This window comes from Mastigoproctus giganteus, chromosome 6 (assembly GCF_048544385.1).
Source record: "Mastigoproctus giganteus isolate SK-2022 chromosome 6, ASM4854438v1, whole genome shotgun sequence".
In the NCBI taxonomy this organism is placed as follows: Eukaryota; Metazoa; Arthropoda; class Arachnida; order Uropygi; family Thelyphonidae; genus Mastigoproctus; species Mastigoproctus giganteus.
The window spans coordinates 208974151-208993203 of NC_143580.1; the positions used below are offsets into that span (position 1 = coordinate 208974151).

At 36.2% G+C, this 19053-nt stretch overlaps 1 protein-coding gene across 4 annotated transcripts in view; it reads left to right on the forward strand.

The window, feature by feature from the left end:
- Window positions 1-19053, forward strand: part of LOC150084913 (poly [ADP-ribose] polymerase tankyrase-like) — a 1170388-nt gene that overhangs the window by 656121 nt on the left and 495214 nt on the right. For all 4 annotated transcript variants that reach the window (XM_090376702.1, XM_090376704.1, XM_090376701.1 and 1 more), the window contains 2 exons: window positions 13485-13604; window positions 18098-18247. In XM_090376702.1, the coding sequence (XP_090232828.1) occupies window positions 13485-13604; window positions 18098-18247 (270 nt within the window). The remainder of the gene's footprint in view (window positions 1-13484; window positions 13605-18097; window positions 18248-19053) is intronic.

The following is a 19053-nucleotide window of genomic DNA, read 5'->3' on the forward strand; positions in this document are numbered from 1 at the left end:
CAGCTGAAATCTCAATTTAACTTCAACACCACATCTTGTTTATCATACAATCGGCCACTTACTATGCTTGAACTTCAAGAAGCCATATATACCTCAAAGAACAGTGCTGCTGGTCTGGATGGAATACTTAAACACTTAGATAAGAAATCACTATCCTTGCTGCTGACTTTCTACAATCGTATTTTCATTGAGTATTCATTTCCCACATGCTGGCATCACTTCTATATACTGGCAATTCCAAAACCAGGGAAAGATCACTCTATTCCTCACAACTAGGGCTTACAATACCGGTATTTCAGTATTTTTAATTTATGAAACCAGTATAGGGATACCCGTATTAATACTGGTATTCCAAAAAAAAAAAAAAAAATTTTTTTTCGCAATACATTTTGATGAAAATTAGGTGCGATTAAGTAAGGAAAAAACAAGTAATTACTTGAATTCACGTTTTAAATCAAACTTTTATTACAATAATAAATATTATAACAAAAAATTATTTAACATACAGTTATTCTAAAAACAAAAAATATATATATGTATATTGAAACTGTAAATTTAGTTATGTCTAAGCATCCACACTACCTGTCCGAATAAAGGGAGCTTTTAAGAAACTCAATAGTGTTATCATTTAAACTGGATCTAATTATGGTACATATTTAATTAGTGGCAGAGAACGCCCTTTTGGATTCTATGCTGTTTGGTACTTTGTACTGAGATAGTCGTAGACAATTACAGTTTAACCCCTCCTCCCCCCCCTCATTCCCTCGTCTTCAAAAAATCTTATTTCCTTTTTATTAAAAATAATAAATCTTTCCTTCTTGACTTATTATGACACTATATCCGTATCCGTATTATTGAAAGAAAGGGACTGGCGGTTAAGCTTGGTGGGGAAACCAAATCTAAATTGTGTATGTTGTGGGGGGGGGGGGTATTTATTTATTTTTTAATTTTTATTTCCCTGTACCTTAGTATCCCTGTCAGTGGCCATTGTTATGATTTTTGTACAACAAACAGTTAAGCCCCACAAGCTACCTGACTGCGTTAAAAAATGAGAATTTCCAGGAGCTGTGGGATATCCCCCCCCCCACACGATATATAATATTTGACCCCAGGGGCTCGACACTCCCCGAATTGAACCCAGAACTACCACTGGAAGTCTGTAACTCTTCCGAATAACAACCACAAACCACCCTTTTGGTGGTTTGTGGTTGTTATTTATTTTATTTATTTACTCCTCATTTATATATTTATTGAACTGATTGCAAGTTACAATTGTCCCTTGTACCGTTCATACCGTAACAACTGGGTTGTTACGGTATGATTGTAATACAATCGTCCAAGCTTACGGTACAAGGGACGCTTTTTCATATGCAAGTTTATGTGCAAAACCCCAGAAGGGTAATACGCATTTACCCAGAAGGCTAATACGTAAATGCGTGCAAACCCCAGAAGGGTTTGCATGCATTTACATATCTCCCCCTATCTAATTTAAACCTGACCCAATCACGGTGTTATTCTTTAAACTCACTCTTCTTCCTTTAGTGGGAAAAACAGAATATTTTTCCCACACAACGAAACACTTTCATCTTTTACCTCTAGATCACCTGTTCACAATACCTTTGAACTGCTCCATACCGATACCCTTTCCAAAAATGCACTAAATGTCACATGTTGCATCCTCAAGTAGAGGTGTAATTGAGGGATTAAACTATTGTTGAGTAGCTTCTATTCACCATTGTTCACCCTATTCCTTAATTGCACTACCAGGCCTACAGCCACTAATGGAAACGTTTCCGTAATGATGTTTTCGTTATTCCTTATGTGCTTTACTTCCATACACGTGCCCTCTACTTACTAAGAGAAATATATTTGTAAGATTTTTGTCTTACAGTTTCATTATGTTTTCAGATTTCCGTTGCATTTGTACTGTGTATAATATTCCCTCATTTGCAAATTCAGCAGTATTAATGATTTGTTGTTGTCGATTTTATAACCTTTATGTGAATAAATCATGGATAATTATTTTTTTAAATTAGTACTGAAAAACCGGTATTTTTGTATCAATATTGGGATTTGAATACCAGAAAAAAATGACCGGTATTCGGGATCCTGGAATCTCGGTATTGTAAGCCCTACTCACAACTATAGATCTATTTCTCTTTATAGCTGCTTGAGTAAAACCCTGGAAAAAATGATACACTGGCGACTGACCTGGTATCTTGATTCCAAATATCTAATCTCTGATAACCAATTTGGTTTCAGAAAAAATCGATCATCCCTGGATCTCATGGTCAAAGCTGAAACTAACATCAGGAATGCGTTTATCCGAAACAAGCATCGAGTTATGGTATGCCTTGACAGAGAGAAGGCTTTTGATACCACTTGATGTTTTGGCAAAGATCTTCATCCTCGGCCTGATTTTTGATAGTAAGCTTAATTTCTTAGAACATGTCAAATATCTGCAGACTACTTCCCAGAAAAAAATTAATATACTCATAGACTGCTACACCTTGCTTCAATTGTATTGAACTCTAATTAGGTCCCGTCTTGTTTATGGAGCCCTGATGTATGACTCTTCCAGGACGAGCGTGCTAACATACCTTGCTCCTATTCAACATTCTGCCCTCAGGATTGCAACAGGCGCGTATAGAACGTCGCCAGTACAAAGCCTTTATGTTGAAACCCGTGTTGTTCCACTCTGTCAGAAAAGAAAGGTGTTACTTCTGAATTATGCAGCTAAAAAAAATTCGAGGCATGCCCACCCATCCCATTTGGCCTATACTTAGTGATCCACAGTTTACATTTAAAATGTTCTATAGAAATAAACCCAGCACAGTTCAGCCTAGTGGTGTCGGATTACAGGCACTATCAGAAACTTGGAATGTACACCTCTAAAAACTAAGATCCAAACTGTTCAGTTTCCCCTATATTAAACCATCCTGCAACAATTACTTCCTAAATTGGGGAAAATGTTCCCTTGCAAATATCAACATACAACTACTCGATACTGCTCACACAGAGAATTATCCTCTTTTTACAAAAATATATACTGATGGATCAAAGTCTGATAGTGGAGTAGGTGTTGCAGCAGTTTTCCCTTTTAATACCATCTTTGTATCACTTTCCAACTGAATGCAGCAATTATACAGATGAGTTATTTGTTGTCAAGTTTGCCCTAGAAAATATTCTCCATCTGTCCATCAAAAAAAGTATCATATATATACACTTTTAGCTTTACAAAACACCTGCTCACCAATCAATCCTTTAATGAAAACTATAAGAAATATGTTGATACATACTCATGAATGCTAGCTAGTAGTGATCTTTTGCTGGATCCCAGGCCACACTGGGATATCTGGAAATGAATGTGCAGACCATGCCACCAAACATCCATCTAATTCAGCTTCATTATCATCTCTCATTCCATATGTTGACTGCAAATCTAATTTACGAAGAATATCAAAGGAACAATGTAGACTTATATGGCAATCTAAAACAGATAATAAACTCTTTCAAATAAAACACACACAGTTATGGGCCTTTAGCTTCTGGGAAAACAGAAAGAAAGAAGTAATCCTAGCCAGAGCAAGAATTGGTCACAGTCTCCTAGTCTGAGCAAGAATTGGTCCAAGTCGCATTTCTTAACTATTTCTCTTCACAGGCAGTGATCCTCCACAGTGTTCACACTGCAATTCTCAGCTCACATGAAGCACATACTTGTTGAATGCACCTTGCACTTGCATGCCCGGCAACTCTCATTCAGTTTTACTTCCTAATCTTAAAAAATCTTTGAACCTCTGTCATATCATAGGTAGCAAGCCAGCCTCATAGAATTTTTCTCCTTTCTTAAACGGATAAACTTTTACGGTCGTTTCTGACTGTTTGCACTAGGTGCAATATGGCCTGGCATCCCTTGCGCCAAAAATAATAACCACAACAAAAGATTTGGGTTTGATTGTATTGCATTTTATCTTTGAAATATTTCTATATATATATATTTTTTTTTTGATGATTTCTTCTGTTTTTCATGTTATTCTTGCTGTTCAGCTATTAAGTTAAAATAAGAAGAAAATGATATTTCAGAGGATTGTGTTCATACTTTTCCAATTTTTACGAACTTACACTCTCCTCAAAAAACCATCACTCTTGGTTGCTTACATAAGGTTTATGAGAGGATTTAGCTGTGGCCAGTTTACTTTATCATCCCATTGTCACATTAAAATTAATGTTTGAAGAATGTCTTATTTTTAGCTTATATCATGACATAATTGTATTTATTTTATTAATTAAGAATGTCTTATATTTGGCTAATATCATGACATAATTGTATTTATTTTATTAATTGACAGTACAAAGTGATATATCATAATAGCCATCAGTTTTATTTGTTTGGCAGCAGTGCTTTTATGTTGTTTGTGTCCTTCAAACCCACTACCCCACCCATATCTTTGTCAGTCCTTTTTTCGTGGCAATAGTATCATTTTTGAATTTGCTGAAACATCATCCTTGAAACTGCACTATAGAGTTGAATATTTCAAGGGATTGTTAAATGAAATTGTTTTGAATAACAAGGATGAAATTTCCATAAATGGCCCTAAAATTATACAATCAATTAAGTGATGGTTGCCCGTGACCACCAAATATGGAGGATGCGGAAAGGTCAGGGAATGACAACCACTTATCCCCGGAGCAATATGGCCTTAGTTGCTAATGCTCCTAAAAACCAAATAACAATAACAAGTGATGGTTCTGTAATCACTAGATTTTTGAAGCCTATTTTCTTTTCCCTGATGATTGTAAAGATGTGATTGCTAAAGAAAACTTTTTGTTAACCTGGCAATGTTGATGCAGGATCTGTCAGATGATTCACAACAACAAAAGTTTTTTTTTAAATCAAAGATTCATGCCTGAAACTTTAAATATAGACATAGTTTTACTAAAATTGTTTTTCTAAATATAGACAAAGTTTTACCACAATATTTTATGGTTGTGATAGAATGGTTGCTCGGAAGAACCACAAAGAAGAAATGCAGCACTTTTCCCAGCTCAGGCATCTCACAGATACTTCCTCTTTTTTTTTTTTTTTTTTTTTTTCCCAGTTGAGTCTAATGATTACTGTCTCTCTTCATCCTTTTACTAGAGGGAAAGAGGCAGTGTTATTTTAATCCGTTTCCTAGAAGTTGCAACAAATAAAATCATATTAATTAAATGAACGTCCAAGTTTTAATGAAAGGAAATGCACTAGTTAGGTTCACATCTAAACTTTCCAATGTACTTGCTAAATAAAACATAATCTAATCCTTGGGGCAGTTAGGTCTTTCCCAGAATAATTCCCTGATAACCCATTTGGAAAAACATAAACTCTGGAAAGAGGTGTTCTTTGATTGCAATCATTCTTGTAATTCTTTCTGAAAAAGGCTTCACCACTTGATGGTAAATAATATGTCCAGTTTTGCAGGTTTTTTTTTAATACAGGACTGCCGAATCTATTGCTCAGAGAATTGAAAATTTTTAAATTCTGTTGTTGAATTTGAATATTTTGATTTAAGTATCATCATCATTATCAGCCATTTTGAATCCACTGCAGGATGAAGGCCTCTCCAGCAACTTTCCAGTTCCTTCTATTTTGATCACTGGCCATCCATTTACTGCCCAAAACTCATGAATTTCATCTATCCATCTCCGCCTTTGTCTTGAAGGTTTTCTTCTAGCTCCTCTTAGGTACCATTCTGTTATTTTCTTAGTCCATCTGTCATCATGTCTTCAATCTATGTGTCCTGCTCAAGACCATTTTAGTTCTTTAGTTTTAATAAGAATGTCCTTTACTTGAGATTGCTGCCTAATCCATGTGTTTCTCTTCTTATCTAACAGTCTGATTCCCAGTATAATTCGTTTCCATTCTTCGTTGTGTAGTTCTCAGCTTCTCTTCCATTCTTTTGGTGAGTGCCCAAGTTTCACTTCCATAAGTCATGGTGGGTAGTATACTTTGGTTCATTATTTTACATTTCAGACAAACTGGGATATTGCTCTTCAGTATGTGACTATATTTCCTGAATGCTATCCATCCAAAATTTATTCTTCTCTTGACTTCCAGCCATTTATCATTATTACAGCTAATAACCTGTCCCAGATAAGTATATGACTCCACCTTTTCAATTACTGCTCCTTCAATCATTATTTCCCTTTCTGTGGCATACTTGTTCATCATTACTTTTGTTTTTGCCATACTCATCTTTAGTCCAAAATCCTTACTAACTGTGCATAACTGATTAAGATTTTCCTCAAATTCTTCGGGATCGTGGCTCATGACCACAATGTCATCTGCCAATCGTAAATGGTTTAGGTACTCTCCGTTCACATTGACTCCTTTCTGCGACCAGTCTAATCTTCTGAAAGCTTCCTCAAGGGCAGCAGTAAACAGCTTCGGAGATATTGTGTCTCCTTGTTGAACTCCATTCTTAATTTTAAATTTATTATTGTCTTTATCTAGTCTAATGAAGGATGTAGCACTCTCATATATTTTCTTCAAAATCATAATATATGGGGTATCATGCCTTGTCTTTCCAGTGCCCTAAAATTGCCTTATGCTGTATGAAGTCAAATGCCTTTTCGTAATCCACAAATGCCAGACATAATGGTGTTTTATATTCATTTGCTTTCTCCATTAGCTGTGCTATTACGTGAAGGTGATCCGTAGTTGAGAATCCTGTCCTAAAGCCAGCTTGCTCTTTCGGTTGATTCTCATCAAGTATTCTTTCTAATCTGTTAGTAATAACCCTTGTGAACAACTTGTAGATGTGGGATAACAAGCTAATTGGTCTATAATTTCCAATTTCTGATTTATCTCCTTTCTTATGCAGCAAAACTATGATTGCATTATTCCACAGCTTAGGCATCACATCTTTTCTACTGCACTTTGTGAAGAGCCTTGCCATTTTTTGTGTTATGTCTCTTCCTCCCAATTTTAACAACTCTACAGCAATTTCATCTTCCCCCAGGGTTTCTGATTCTTCATTTTCTTCAATGCATGTTCGACCTCCTGAATATCGGGTTGTCGTATGTGTTGCTACTTTGCAATCCAGCTTCCCCACTGCTGGCATCATTCCCTCGCTCCTTGTATAATTCCCTATAGTAGTCTTCTGCTATTTGAATTATGCCTTCTCTGCTGCTTATAAGTATACCATCGCTATTCTTCAGTTTCAGTATCAGTTGTTTTTCTGTATTACTGCTCGTGGCTGCTGATTTAAATCCTTTGTTTTCCCTTAATGCTTGTTCTACTTTTCTTGTGTTAAATCTTCTTATATCCTCTCTGAGTCTCTTTCTAATGGCTTTGCATAACTCAGTATATTCAATTTTCTCCCTGACAGTGTTTTTCTTGCTCTTCATTTGTCGTCTTCGGTTCATCATGACAAGGATTTCTTGACTAATTTTTTCTTCTTTGGATTTCTTTTTCCCTATAGGTTTCTCTGGCTTTATCACTTTCAGAAAGTTGTAATATTCCTCGTCGATATCTTGGTCCTGAGTATTCTGCAGAAGCTCAAACTTGTTCTTAATTTCCAGTACATACTAGTTTTTCTCCTCCTCAAAGACCTTTGAGGAGGAGGAAAACCAGTTATCTTAAAGACCTTTGTATTATTTACTCGAGTCTGTTTTTTCCTTTCCTACATCTATATCAAGTGTACATCTTACCATTCTGTGATCACTTCCAACATTTACCTTATTCAGGACGGTAACATCATTCACAATATATCTTCTGTTAGTGAGGATGAGGTCGATTTCATTAGTTGTTAATTCATTTGGACTCTTCCATGTCCACTTTCTGTTCACCCTTTTCTTGAAAAAAGTGTTAATTACTGATTTATCTCTACAAGTCTGCAAATTCTACAAGTCTTTCACCTCTTTTATTTCTTTCACCAATTCCAACAGGCGTCTCTGTAGCCAGGTGTGAAGGAGCAGCAGTGCGTAGCACACGCTTCTTGATTAGACCGGGGTTCGAGCCCATCACCATCAAATGCGGTGGATGTGGAAATGTCAGGGAATGACCACCGCATATCCCGGAGCAATATGGCCTTACAAAATTTACTATAGTTCCTCTTTCTGCGCTGTTTTGCCTTTTTCCAACCTTAGCATTGAAGCCCCCATAATAATAGTGTGGGTTTTCTGCTCATCTAGAAGATTCTCAATTTCGGTGTACATTTCTTCAACCTCTTCATCATCGTGGCTCGATGTTGGTGCATAAATCATTATAATCTTTAGCTTGTACCTCTTAGAAATCTTCAGTATTAGTCTTGACACCCTTGGTGATGTACTTTTGAATTCCAAAATGTTGTTTTTAAAATCTTTATGGACCAGAAACCCAACTCCACCTTCACTCCTTTCACTGTTTCCATTGGTGTACAGCACATTTCCACTTGATAAACTTATAATTGATTCATTTCTTCTTCTTGTTTCAGCCAAACCGATGATATTCCAATTCACATTTTCTAATTCCTTTTCCAGCTCTAATATCCTGTCTTCACCGATGAGTGATCTTACGTTATAACAGGCCAAGTTCAGTTTCCATGCATGGCAGCCTGGTCGTACACAGAGATTCTTAGCACCTTTCAGTCTGATCTGCTTTCAGTCTGATCCTCTCGCTGCCGTAAGAGGGAGAGTGAAAGCTGCTGGGGACTGAGGGCCATTTGTTTTGTCGTTCTGTCATATGCTGGTGGGTTTGGTCTGTTCCACTTCACGCTGACCAGGCGTCTTGAAGAGAACCACTCTACATGTTCGTTGCCACCTAAGTGACATAACAGGGCTTACCATCGAGAAGGTGTGCACGAGTTGATTTTAGGGAGGCAGGCCAACCGGACTTCTCCTAAATCTTCTGTAATAGAGAGATATTGGATCCGTCAGTGTTTTAGTCTGAGTGTCTGATATCACACAGGATACCTGTTCCCCTCTAAGCCCCTGAATTAAGCAATACTGCTTAATTCAAAATATTCAAATATTGGAGTCCATTGACTTCTGTTTGCAGCATACCAAGCAGAATAAGCAGAAAAGCTAATTCAAAATTATGCTGGTGCATAATTTTGAATTTTTTGCCTGCTTAATGATTTTATCACCTCTAATCTGAAAAGTGTCATATTTCTATTTTATAATTGTAACGTGTCCCCCCCCACCACCACCACCACCAACAGCAATATAAATACATGTGCTATTTGAAATTTTCACACACTCAACAATTTCATCAACTGTAAAAAAACAAAAAAAATGTCCAAAATCTGTGTCTCGAAGCAAATTAACCAGGCTTGTCGCTTCGATGAATGCAGTTGTCTCTACAATATGTCTTCAAGCTGAAGTCCCTGCCAGATCACTCCATGTGGACATCCATTTTCAGCCACGATGGGAAAATATTTACACTGCACGTCGGACTGCCAATTGCCCATTCAGCAGCATTCATGTTCAAGAGCTACTCAATGAGCTTAGCATCATGGTAGACAAAGTTGCTTGATCACCAAAGCAGTCACTTCTACCCTGGTGTGCTCAAGTACCAGCATGTGACTTCTCTCTCAAGTATGCAACAAAGTCTAATACCCCACCTTCTGTCTACATTCAGCTCTATTCACAACACTGTGCAGAACATTTTGACTTCTTGCTAGTTTACACAGATGATGGCTCAAAGTCAGGATTGTATGTGGGATCTGCTGCTGTTTTACCAGATAATACTCTATCAGAGCAGATAGCCCTTGACTGCAGCATATACACTGCAGATCACATAAGAAATCACTGTTTCTAACGGTGTGTTAAATATTCGGGTTCAGTGTGTGCGCTACAGGTTTTATCAGTGATGACACATAGTAATCATCCAACCCTATCCCAAATTCAGCAGATAATATACACTCTATGCAAGGGGATTCGATATCCACTTGTGCTGGATTCCCAGTCATATGAAGATCGGAGTAAATGATTTGGGGGGGGGGGAGTCCCCTATATGTATGGACACTAGGTTTTCTGAAAAGAAAATTCAAAGTTTTATTTTTAAAACAACTCAACTTTATTCTTATTTTTACATAAATATATAATAATAACTTTATCTATCATCAATTTGCTATACATAGAACTAATAATTTGACCAGTTCCCAAAGGATTGTTTCGCAGCTCCCCTGGATCTGGTCTACGGACCCCAGTTTGTGAACCGCTGATGTAGAACATCCATGTAAGAACAGAAGTATTACCTCAGCAAGATAATAATAAAATCATATTGTTTCCAGATAATGAGTTTGCTTTTGAAAAAGTCATACACTCATAGGAGTCATACAACTATATGGGAGACAAAAAAGATCAAGAATCGCTGCATCTTTTCTTATGCAATGTGCCTTGGCAAACCAGGATATAGGTATTTTGGGGTAAGAAAATAAAATAAAAGAAAACATAAGAAAATAAAAAAAACTATCACCTTACCATTACAACAGCCAAATCAAAAATATTTTCATTAGTATCAGAAAACTTTTACAATAGATGATTGATGCTTGTTTGTTAGTCGGCTTTTAGGAGCATTAGCAACTAAGGCCATATTGCTCGGGAATATGCAGTGGTCATTCCCTGACCTTTCCGCATCCTCCGTATTTGGTGGTGAAGGGTTCGAACCCCGGTCTAATCAAGAAGTGTGTGTTACGCACTGCTGCTCCTTCCCACCTGGCTACGGAGGCACCGGATGATTGATGCTGGAATCAACCCAGCATCAATCATCTAAAACAAATGTCTGTGCGCCTTCGCTAGTTAGTTTCTCTACTCTGCCCAACAACTTATTAGACCCAACAGCAAATAATGTTTGGTATTTTAATTTTCCGACCTTGCCTCTTCAAGTTCAATTAATTTAAATTATGAACAGGTTCATAAATAACGATTAATTTTTTGATATATATTTAAAAAATTAAAGAAATTGATTGTTAATTTTATAAATAAAATGAAAAAAAAAAAAAAAAAGGAACTACTTATGTGTTATGTAAAGATGTTAACGAAAGTATTTTATCTTAATCATAAAGCAGATTTTTCATGCAGCTTTACTGCTTTTCTAAATTGTGTATTTTCTCACATTATATCATTTTCAGTTTTAAACCACAGAATATTGAATCGACACCTACACATTCTGAAATGTTTACAGAATTTCCTCTTATTATTCATTAATTTTATAAATAATGTGGACATGCCATCCAACACATCTCCTTTTTAGCAAGTTCTGAGTCCAGATTCACCTGTAGCATACACCTGGTTGTCCAACTCTCTTCTTCTTCAGCAACAAAGTTAATTTCTAGCCAATGGCTTATAAAGAAAGTGAATAAACAGGATTAAAATTCTTCAGTCATTAAAGAGACTAGAAGAGGCATGTCAAACTGGCAGCCCTCTTACATTTTTTTCCCTCTCCGTCATGTGTTGTCAGCTTTCATTTATGATTTTTCCACCTATGTGAAAATAATAATAGATGGTGTTACTTAAAGGAAATACCCTAATACAAGATTTAAAATAAAATTCTTAGTTGATGTGAACCTTCATAAATACCACAAGATAACGAAATTTTGTGCAAGTGGAAATAAGTAAAATATGTAATTTCTCTCAGTAATGCCACTGCTGTGTTAAATTTATTGGGGTCAGATGTGCGGTCACAATTATTTGTTTTTATTTCTGAATAATAAAATCTATAATTACTTTTTAAAGAAATATTGTAATATTTATTTAAATAAATAACTTTGCTCACTAAAAATGTGTTTCACTCCATCTAAGATTATGCTTGTTAGTCCAGACTAGAGAGTCAAAATTTTGTAAGATGTTTATTGCCCTCTCTTCCCAATGTTTCTGCACCCTCTGTACACTTCTGAGTTTGGCACCCTTATACTAGAAGGTTGTATTGGATATGTAGTTCACTAGTAATTTCAATCCTTCTAAAATTCAGTCCTTTCTTATATCTCACAAAAAGGATCCTACACTTATCTTCAATGATACTCAGATTTACAGAGAAGAACCTATATCTCCATTATTGATTACCATGGCTTCTAATTTCTTTTGGCATAAGCACATCACAAATATTTCTTTTTCTGCACCTAAAAACCTGGGTTTTCTATTGTGCTGTCAGTGTTACTTTTTTTCTAAACAGCTACTCACTCTGTACAAATATCAAATTGCCTTGCCATGGAATATTGTTCCCACACCTGGAGCCCTCCATAATGCCTCTCAGGCTTCTAGACTCCATTTGAAAGAGTTTGACACATACACTAGGTCGTATTTGTGTGTGGGGGGGGGGGGGTTTAATGTGAACAAGCTGCTGTGGCTATAGTGCCTGTTATTGGATGTGTAGTTGTAGTAATCTGAAGTAGCCTAGTAATCTGAACTAATGATAAAATGCTCAGTGTGGTATTTATAAAGGTAACCTAAGGGACACTGAGAGATAAAGATAACTTACTTAATATCAGTTCTTCTAAAATTCAGCCCTGTCCTATATCTCACAAAAATGATCCTATGCTTATCTTCAAATCAGAAGTCAGGGTAATCTCCATTAGAGATTACCCTGACTTCTGATTTCTCTTGGCATAAGCTCATCACAAATGTTGCGTCCTCTACATCTAAAAATCTGGGTTTTCTTTTTTGCTCTCAGTGTTACTTTTTTTTCCCTAAACAGCTACTCGCTCTGTACAAATCTCAAATCTGGCTTACCATGGAATAATTTTCCCACAACTGGGGCAGTGTCACCTCTGAGGTTTCTAGATGCCATTTGAAAGAGAATAGTTAGGTAAATTAATGACCCATCTCTTGCAAAGTCCCTCCATTCTCTGTTTCATAGACGATTTGTTTTTGCTGCATACTTTTCTACAGATACTTCCATGGGCACTGTTCTTCTGAGTTGGCTTTTGAAATTCACTTTCTCGATTCCAAATTAGTCTGAACACATCATAACCAGTCAGCATCTTTTTACTGTAACCATTTTATTTTTTATTGCTCATTTGTTCCTTTAACTTCAGTTTTCTGAAACAGTCTCCCTTTATACATTTCCTGAAAATTACAATTTAGAGATTATAATTTTCAGCAAATTTAAGTCTAATGTCAAAAAATATCTTCTTTCATCTTCTCAACCTTCAGCCTATGCACAATACAAAGTAATAAAGGTTCTAATACCTTTTGTGTTTTAGAGTTTTCATTAAAAAAAAAAATGGCATGTCATTAGTGTAAATTAACTTTTGTGATTTCTTTGTATGTGTTCTTGAACATATTGTAATCCCATCTGGCCTGTCACGAATCTCTATAGAAATTGTGCCACAGTGCTTATAATACCTGTAGAATTACACATAATTTTATTGAATTTAAGTCCATTTTCTTCTCATTAAACTTATATAGTATTATATTACCAAAAATCTTCTATTATAGACCAATACTAAATGGATTACAGATGTTAAATAGTTCAATTTGTATTTTAATTTCTTCCTCTTTTTTTTTTTTTTTTGTTGTTTCAGAGGCAAAAAGAACATGACTTGCTACTCCAAGAAATAGTTAAATTACTTCTTGACAATCACTGTAGTGCTGATGTAAAGAATAAAGGAGGTGAATCTCCATTTACACTAGCAGTGAAAGAGGTATAATAATTTTCAGTGCTGATTTATTTAACTCATTGATTTGCATTACAATACACTTATACATTGATTAGGTACAATTCCTGGGAGGATTGAAATATGTTTAATGATAAATAATGCTTGAGAATAATCTGTTGGAGAATATGCCCAAAATATTGTGATTATATTTGGAGAAGAATCATCTACCATAATTCCTGAAATATGTTTTTACAAGCCCCAATGATTTTTTTAAAAATTTATTAAGAGATACAACATGGAGCCATGATGATGAAGAGGTTGAAGAAATGTACACTGAAATTGAGAGACTTCTAGATGACCAGAAAACCTACTTCACTATTATTATGGGGGACTTCAATTCTAAGGTTGGAAAAAGACAAAACAGCACAGAAAGGGGAACTATAGGAAATGTTGGAATTGGTGAAAGAAATGAAAGAGGTGAAAGACTCGTGGAATTTGCAGAATCTAGAGGAATGTCAGTAATGAACACTTTTTTCAAGAAAAGGGTGAACAGAAAGTGGACATGGAGGAGTCCAAATGGATTAACAACTAATGAAATCGACTTCATCCTCACTAACAGAAGATATATCGTGAATGATGTTACTGTCCTGAATCTTCAACATGATCTTCAACAGACAGTTACTGAAGATGGTGAGATCTGCATAAGATGATAATGGCAGGTGAGACTTGCTTCGTCACTTTGACCCGGACAGTTAGCAAGAAAGCCAGGTTGGAAGTCTATGTCATCGTCAAAACTGGAAAAAACAAAAAAAGCAAACATTGTGGCTTCTGCAAGAAATGTTATGGTCATCTGGTTTTCTGACATTCAAGGAATGGTTTACCAGCATGTTGTGCTGTATCATATAACTGTTACAGGATCTTACTACAGAACTGTACTGCACACTTTGCTGCAAACGACCACAAGTGCATGCAGATTGGTGCATGCATCCTCATGACGATGCAAGACCTCTCATTACTCATACTGTCATCAAGTACTTAGCCAGCATTAATGTTAAATGTGTTCCTCATCTGCCCTTCAAGAATGACCTTGAATCCTGCAATCCCCCCCCCCAGTTAAAGAAGGAGCTGCGAGGAAAACGATTCCCGTCGTTAGAAGTTGGAAAGATATCCGAGACAATTTTCAAATGCATGCCAAAGAAATGACTTCCAATGTGTTTTTGAAGAATGGCAGAAACCTTGGAGTAAGTGCATTTCATCAAATGTGGACTACTCTCATCTGAAAAGGACGATCAAAATATGGATTATTAATTAAAGGTGCATTGGGAAAAAAAAATTATGAACACTATTGAACAGCCCTTATAGTTAAACATTTATACTGAGCTTCTAAATGAGTTAGGAACAGACACTTTAACATGAACAATAATATGAATTATTAAAACTGCTTTTGGCAGTTATTCTCAGTAAATTTTCAGTTCTCATTAACATATGTTGTCTATCCTGCTCCTACACACACACACACACGCACGCACACACACGCACACACACGCACACACACACACACACACACACACACACACACACACACACACACACACACACACACACACACACACACACGCACACACGTACGTACGTTCATATCAGTATAGGCTTTTGCTTTCGTAAGAGTGACTACAGTGGTCTCAGACAGTTTTAAAATTCTGAGGAGTGGAAACAACTTATGATGTCATCAACAGCAATTTATAAATGGGAATTATTGAAGGAACTAATCAAAGAAGGTACTAGCCTTTTCATACCAATGAAGGAATGCCGTTTAAGGGTTAGATCTAAATGGATGTCAGATGAACTCTTGACATGTGGCAGAGAAAAATTGCATGGGTTGCATATAAATTATCAGGTGATACAGGAACCTGTGGCAGATATAAATTAGTCTGTAATCAGGTCATAAAGGAGATTTAGGAAGGAAAAGCAGTTTTTGAGAATTATCTGGTAAAGAATGCAAAGAAAAACAGCAAAGACTGCTATGCTTATATTAACAATAGAAGGAAGGGGTTGAATCACATTGGGCCCCTTGATGCTATGGTTTAACTGTTGATGGTCTTATTCAGTTTGCTGACAAATTGACTAGATATTTTGCATCTACGTTCACACATAGGGAATTCTTTTGGGAAGGGGATGTCAGAAAGTTATCAAACTTTTAACTGTGAGCTAAATGACTCTGTATTAACTGAAAGGAAAGTGGAAGAGAAATTGTTGAAAATGAACATAAAAAAGAGACCTTGGTTTGATGGAATCTATCTGATTGTATTAAGAGAGGCAGCAAAAGGGAATAGCAAACCCTTGGCCATAATTATGAGAGCATCCTTGGATTCCCTATGGACTGTAGATGTGTGAATATATCTCGAATTCATAAAGGGAGATTAAAGGGTGACTTTAGTAATTACAGACCTATTAGCTTGATATCTGTTCTAGGGAAAATAATGGAATCACTGTTTAAAGGGATAATGCAGAACCATCTGGACAAGCATGCAATGACACTGCAATTACAGCATGGATTTGTTGAGGTGCAGTCTTGTCTAACATATCTGATACGTTAGTTTGATGCGGTAATCAAGAAACTGTATGTCAGAAATAATTTTGACATCATATACTTAGGATTTCAGGAAGGCTTTTGATACTGTTGCACATAAAAGACTGCTATAATAAGTGGAGCGGTGTGGGATTAAGGGAAAACTAACTGCTATGGATAAAGGGATGGTTGAGTGGAAGAAGACAGAGAATGGGCACTGCTCTTAGTGATTAGTGGAGGAACTGCACTAATGTGATTAGTGCAGTTCCTCAGGGTTCGGTGCTGGGTCCATTGTTGTTTTCAATATTTATCAATGATTTGAAGACGGTGTATCAGGCTTAATGTCTTATTTTGCAGGTGATACAAAGGTTGTGAGCATTGTTAATGACAGTCAACAGGGCGAGCGACTGTAACACGATCTTGGAAAATTGGGTCGATGTGCTGAAAAATGACAGTTGAAGTTTAACATCCACAAATGCAACGTACTGCATATGGGTAGCAATAATCCCAGAGTAACTAATCACCTAAGTAGTACTACTACACTCAGGGTATTAGAGAATTAAAATGACTTGCAGGTAATTCTGCAGTCAAATATGAAATTCTCTGAGCAGTACAGACACGTTGCCAGGACAGCTCATCGGCTTTTGTCAGTGATACACAGAAACTTTTTTTAGCAGGGATAAGTATATGATTATCCCTCCTGGTTGCCTCATCTTGAGGACTGATAAGTTTGAGATGATACACAGGTTGTCAAGGTGGTTAGTGGCAGACAACAGATTCTGCCAGGGATGAATACAGATCTGCAGGCCTAACTTTAGGAAGGATGTAGATCTGCTGGAACAGGTGTAGAGAAGGATGACCAGATTGGTAAAGGAAACAAAAGGCTACTCTTACCTAGAAAGGTTTCAGTTCTACAAATTGCAGCATCTTAACTCGAGGCACTTGTGGGGAAATCTGATTTAGGTGTTTATAGCCTTGGGTGGATTGAGTAAGCTGATCATTAATGGCATTATCCCAATTGCTGAGACAACACACCTGGGGGTGGGGTCATAAATTCAAGTTTTGGATGGATGGTTGCAGTATACCAGCTTCAACCAGCAGGCTGAATCTGTTGTCTGTCACTAACCACCTTGACAACCTGTGTATCATCTCAAACTTATCAGTCCTCAAGATGAGGCACAGGTTGATTGTGGGAAGAGTTTTCCATCTGTTGTGGAAGTGGATAGGTTGAATAAATTCAAGGAAGAACTAGACAAATTCTTGGAGGGTACAGATCGGTGAACTCTCGTTTTTTTTTTTTTTTTTTCTGCTGCTACATAAGCTTGCTTTCTTGCATCATTTGCAATTATTAGTATATCTTTTAAGAAATTAATGTTTCTGTTGGGGATGAATTCAATCAGAAGACATTGCAAATATCAGTCCATTGTGAATGAGTTTAATAAGAGGGATAAACCATTTGAGGCATATCTTTTTGACTGCTTTAACAAACGAAAAGTGTTTTTCTAGTGCATTACTTTATAGGTGTCGAAGTATTTTTTGAGAGGACCATTAATATTTTAATATTTTGGATGGTGTGATAGATCTGTAAAGCTTTTAACTCAAAGTTTACTGGAAAGCTGGTGGCTTTCTGGAATTGGAAGTGTGAAAATATTGGATGTCTTAAGGATGCGCTTTATGGTTACTTAGTTTTCCAATTGATTATAAGGAAATAAAAGTGCAGCACCTTGTTAATATTGTTACAATAGACAGTGCACTTGCAGTTTTCTATACTTACTGGACAAAGTCAGTTGTTGACAGACCTTGCTAAGTTATGAATGAAATACTTTTTTTTACAAGTTAGTTTCATTAGTTTCGAAGCTTGGCTTATTAGTAGCTCAGTTTTATGTGGGTGACACAGTATATATTCTTTATTGTATATTTAATTTTAAAATGAAACATTTAACTGAAAAAGTTTTTTTTTTAATTTTAGGGTTGCTTACTTCTTGTAAAGATATTCCTTAATGCAGGCAGTCAGCTTTCCATCGATGTTAGCCAGACAGGAGATACTATTCTTCATTACTTAGTGGGTCATGCTTGTGAAAGGGAATTTGATCCTATGCTTCAAGCAATTCTGAATGCTGTATGTAATGAAAATATGGATATACTTCTTTAATTAAAGTTTATCTTTTATATGATATTTTATATGACATATTTAAATTAAATTAGAATTGTTTTGACATGGATTAGTCTAGAAGGCTGCCTCACCTTAATAAATTTACATTTTTGTTTATTTATTAATGGGCCAAGCATGTTGCAGGCCAAGGGTGTGTTATTTTATTTTATATATTTATTTTTTTTTTTATATGCAAGCTCAGACAAGCTACAGTGATCACAGAGAATTTTTAAATTTTATAAAGTGCCAACTGATGGTGTTTTTAACAGCAAATTGTAAATGTGAAGTGTTCAAGGAATTAATCTTGGAAACTACTAGGCTTTTCATACCAACTAAGAAATTCTGCTCATGGTTTAGGCCTAAATGGATTTCAGATGTATTAATGATACTCATAGCAGAGAAGAAAAATGCATGGGATGCACATAAATTATCAGGAGGCACAGATGCCTATGGTAGATACGATAGTCTGTAAACAAGGTACAAAGGATGTTAGGAAGCAAAGGTAGATTGTGAGAAATCATTTGCAAAGGATGCAAAGAAAAACAGTACAGACTTTAATTTTGTAAACGCCAGAAGGAAGAGTATAAATCAGTTTGATCCACTTGATATTGATGGTTCGATTTTTGATGATTCTGCTCAAGTAGCTCCCAATCTGAATGAGTATTTTGCATATACATTCACATGTTAGGAATTCTGTAGGGAAGCGGAGGCCAGAAGCTTATCAAATTCTAACAGGGAGTTAAATGATTTTGTAATAACTGGGTGCAAAGTGG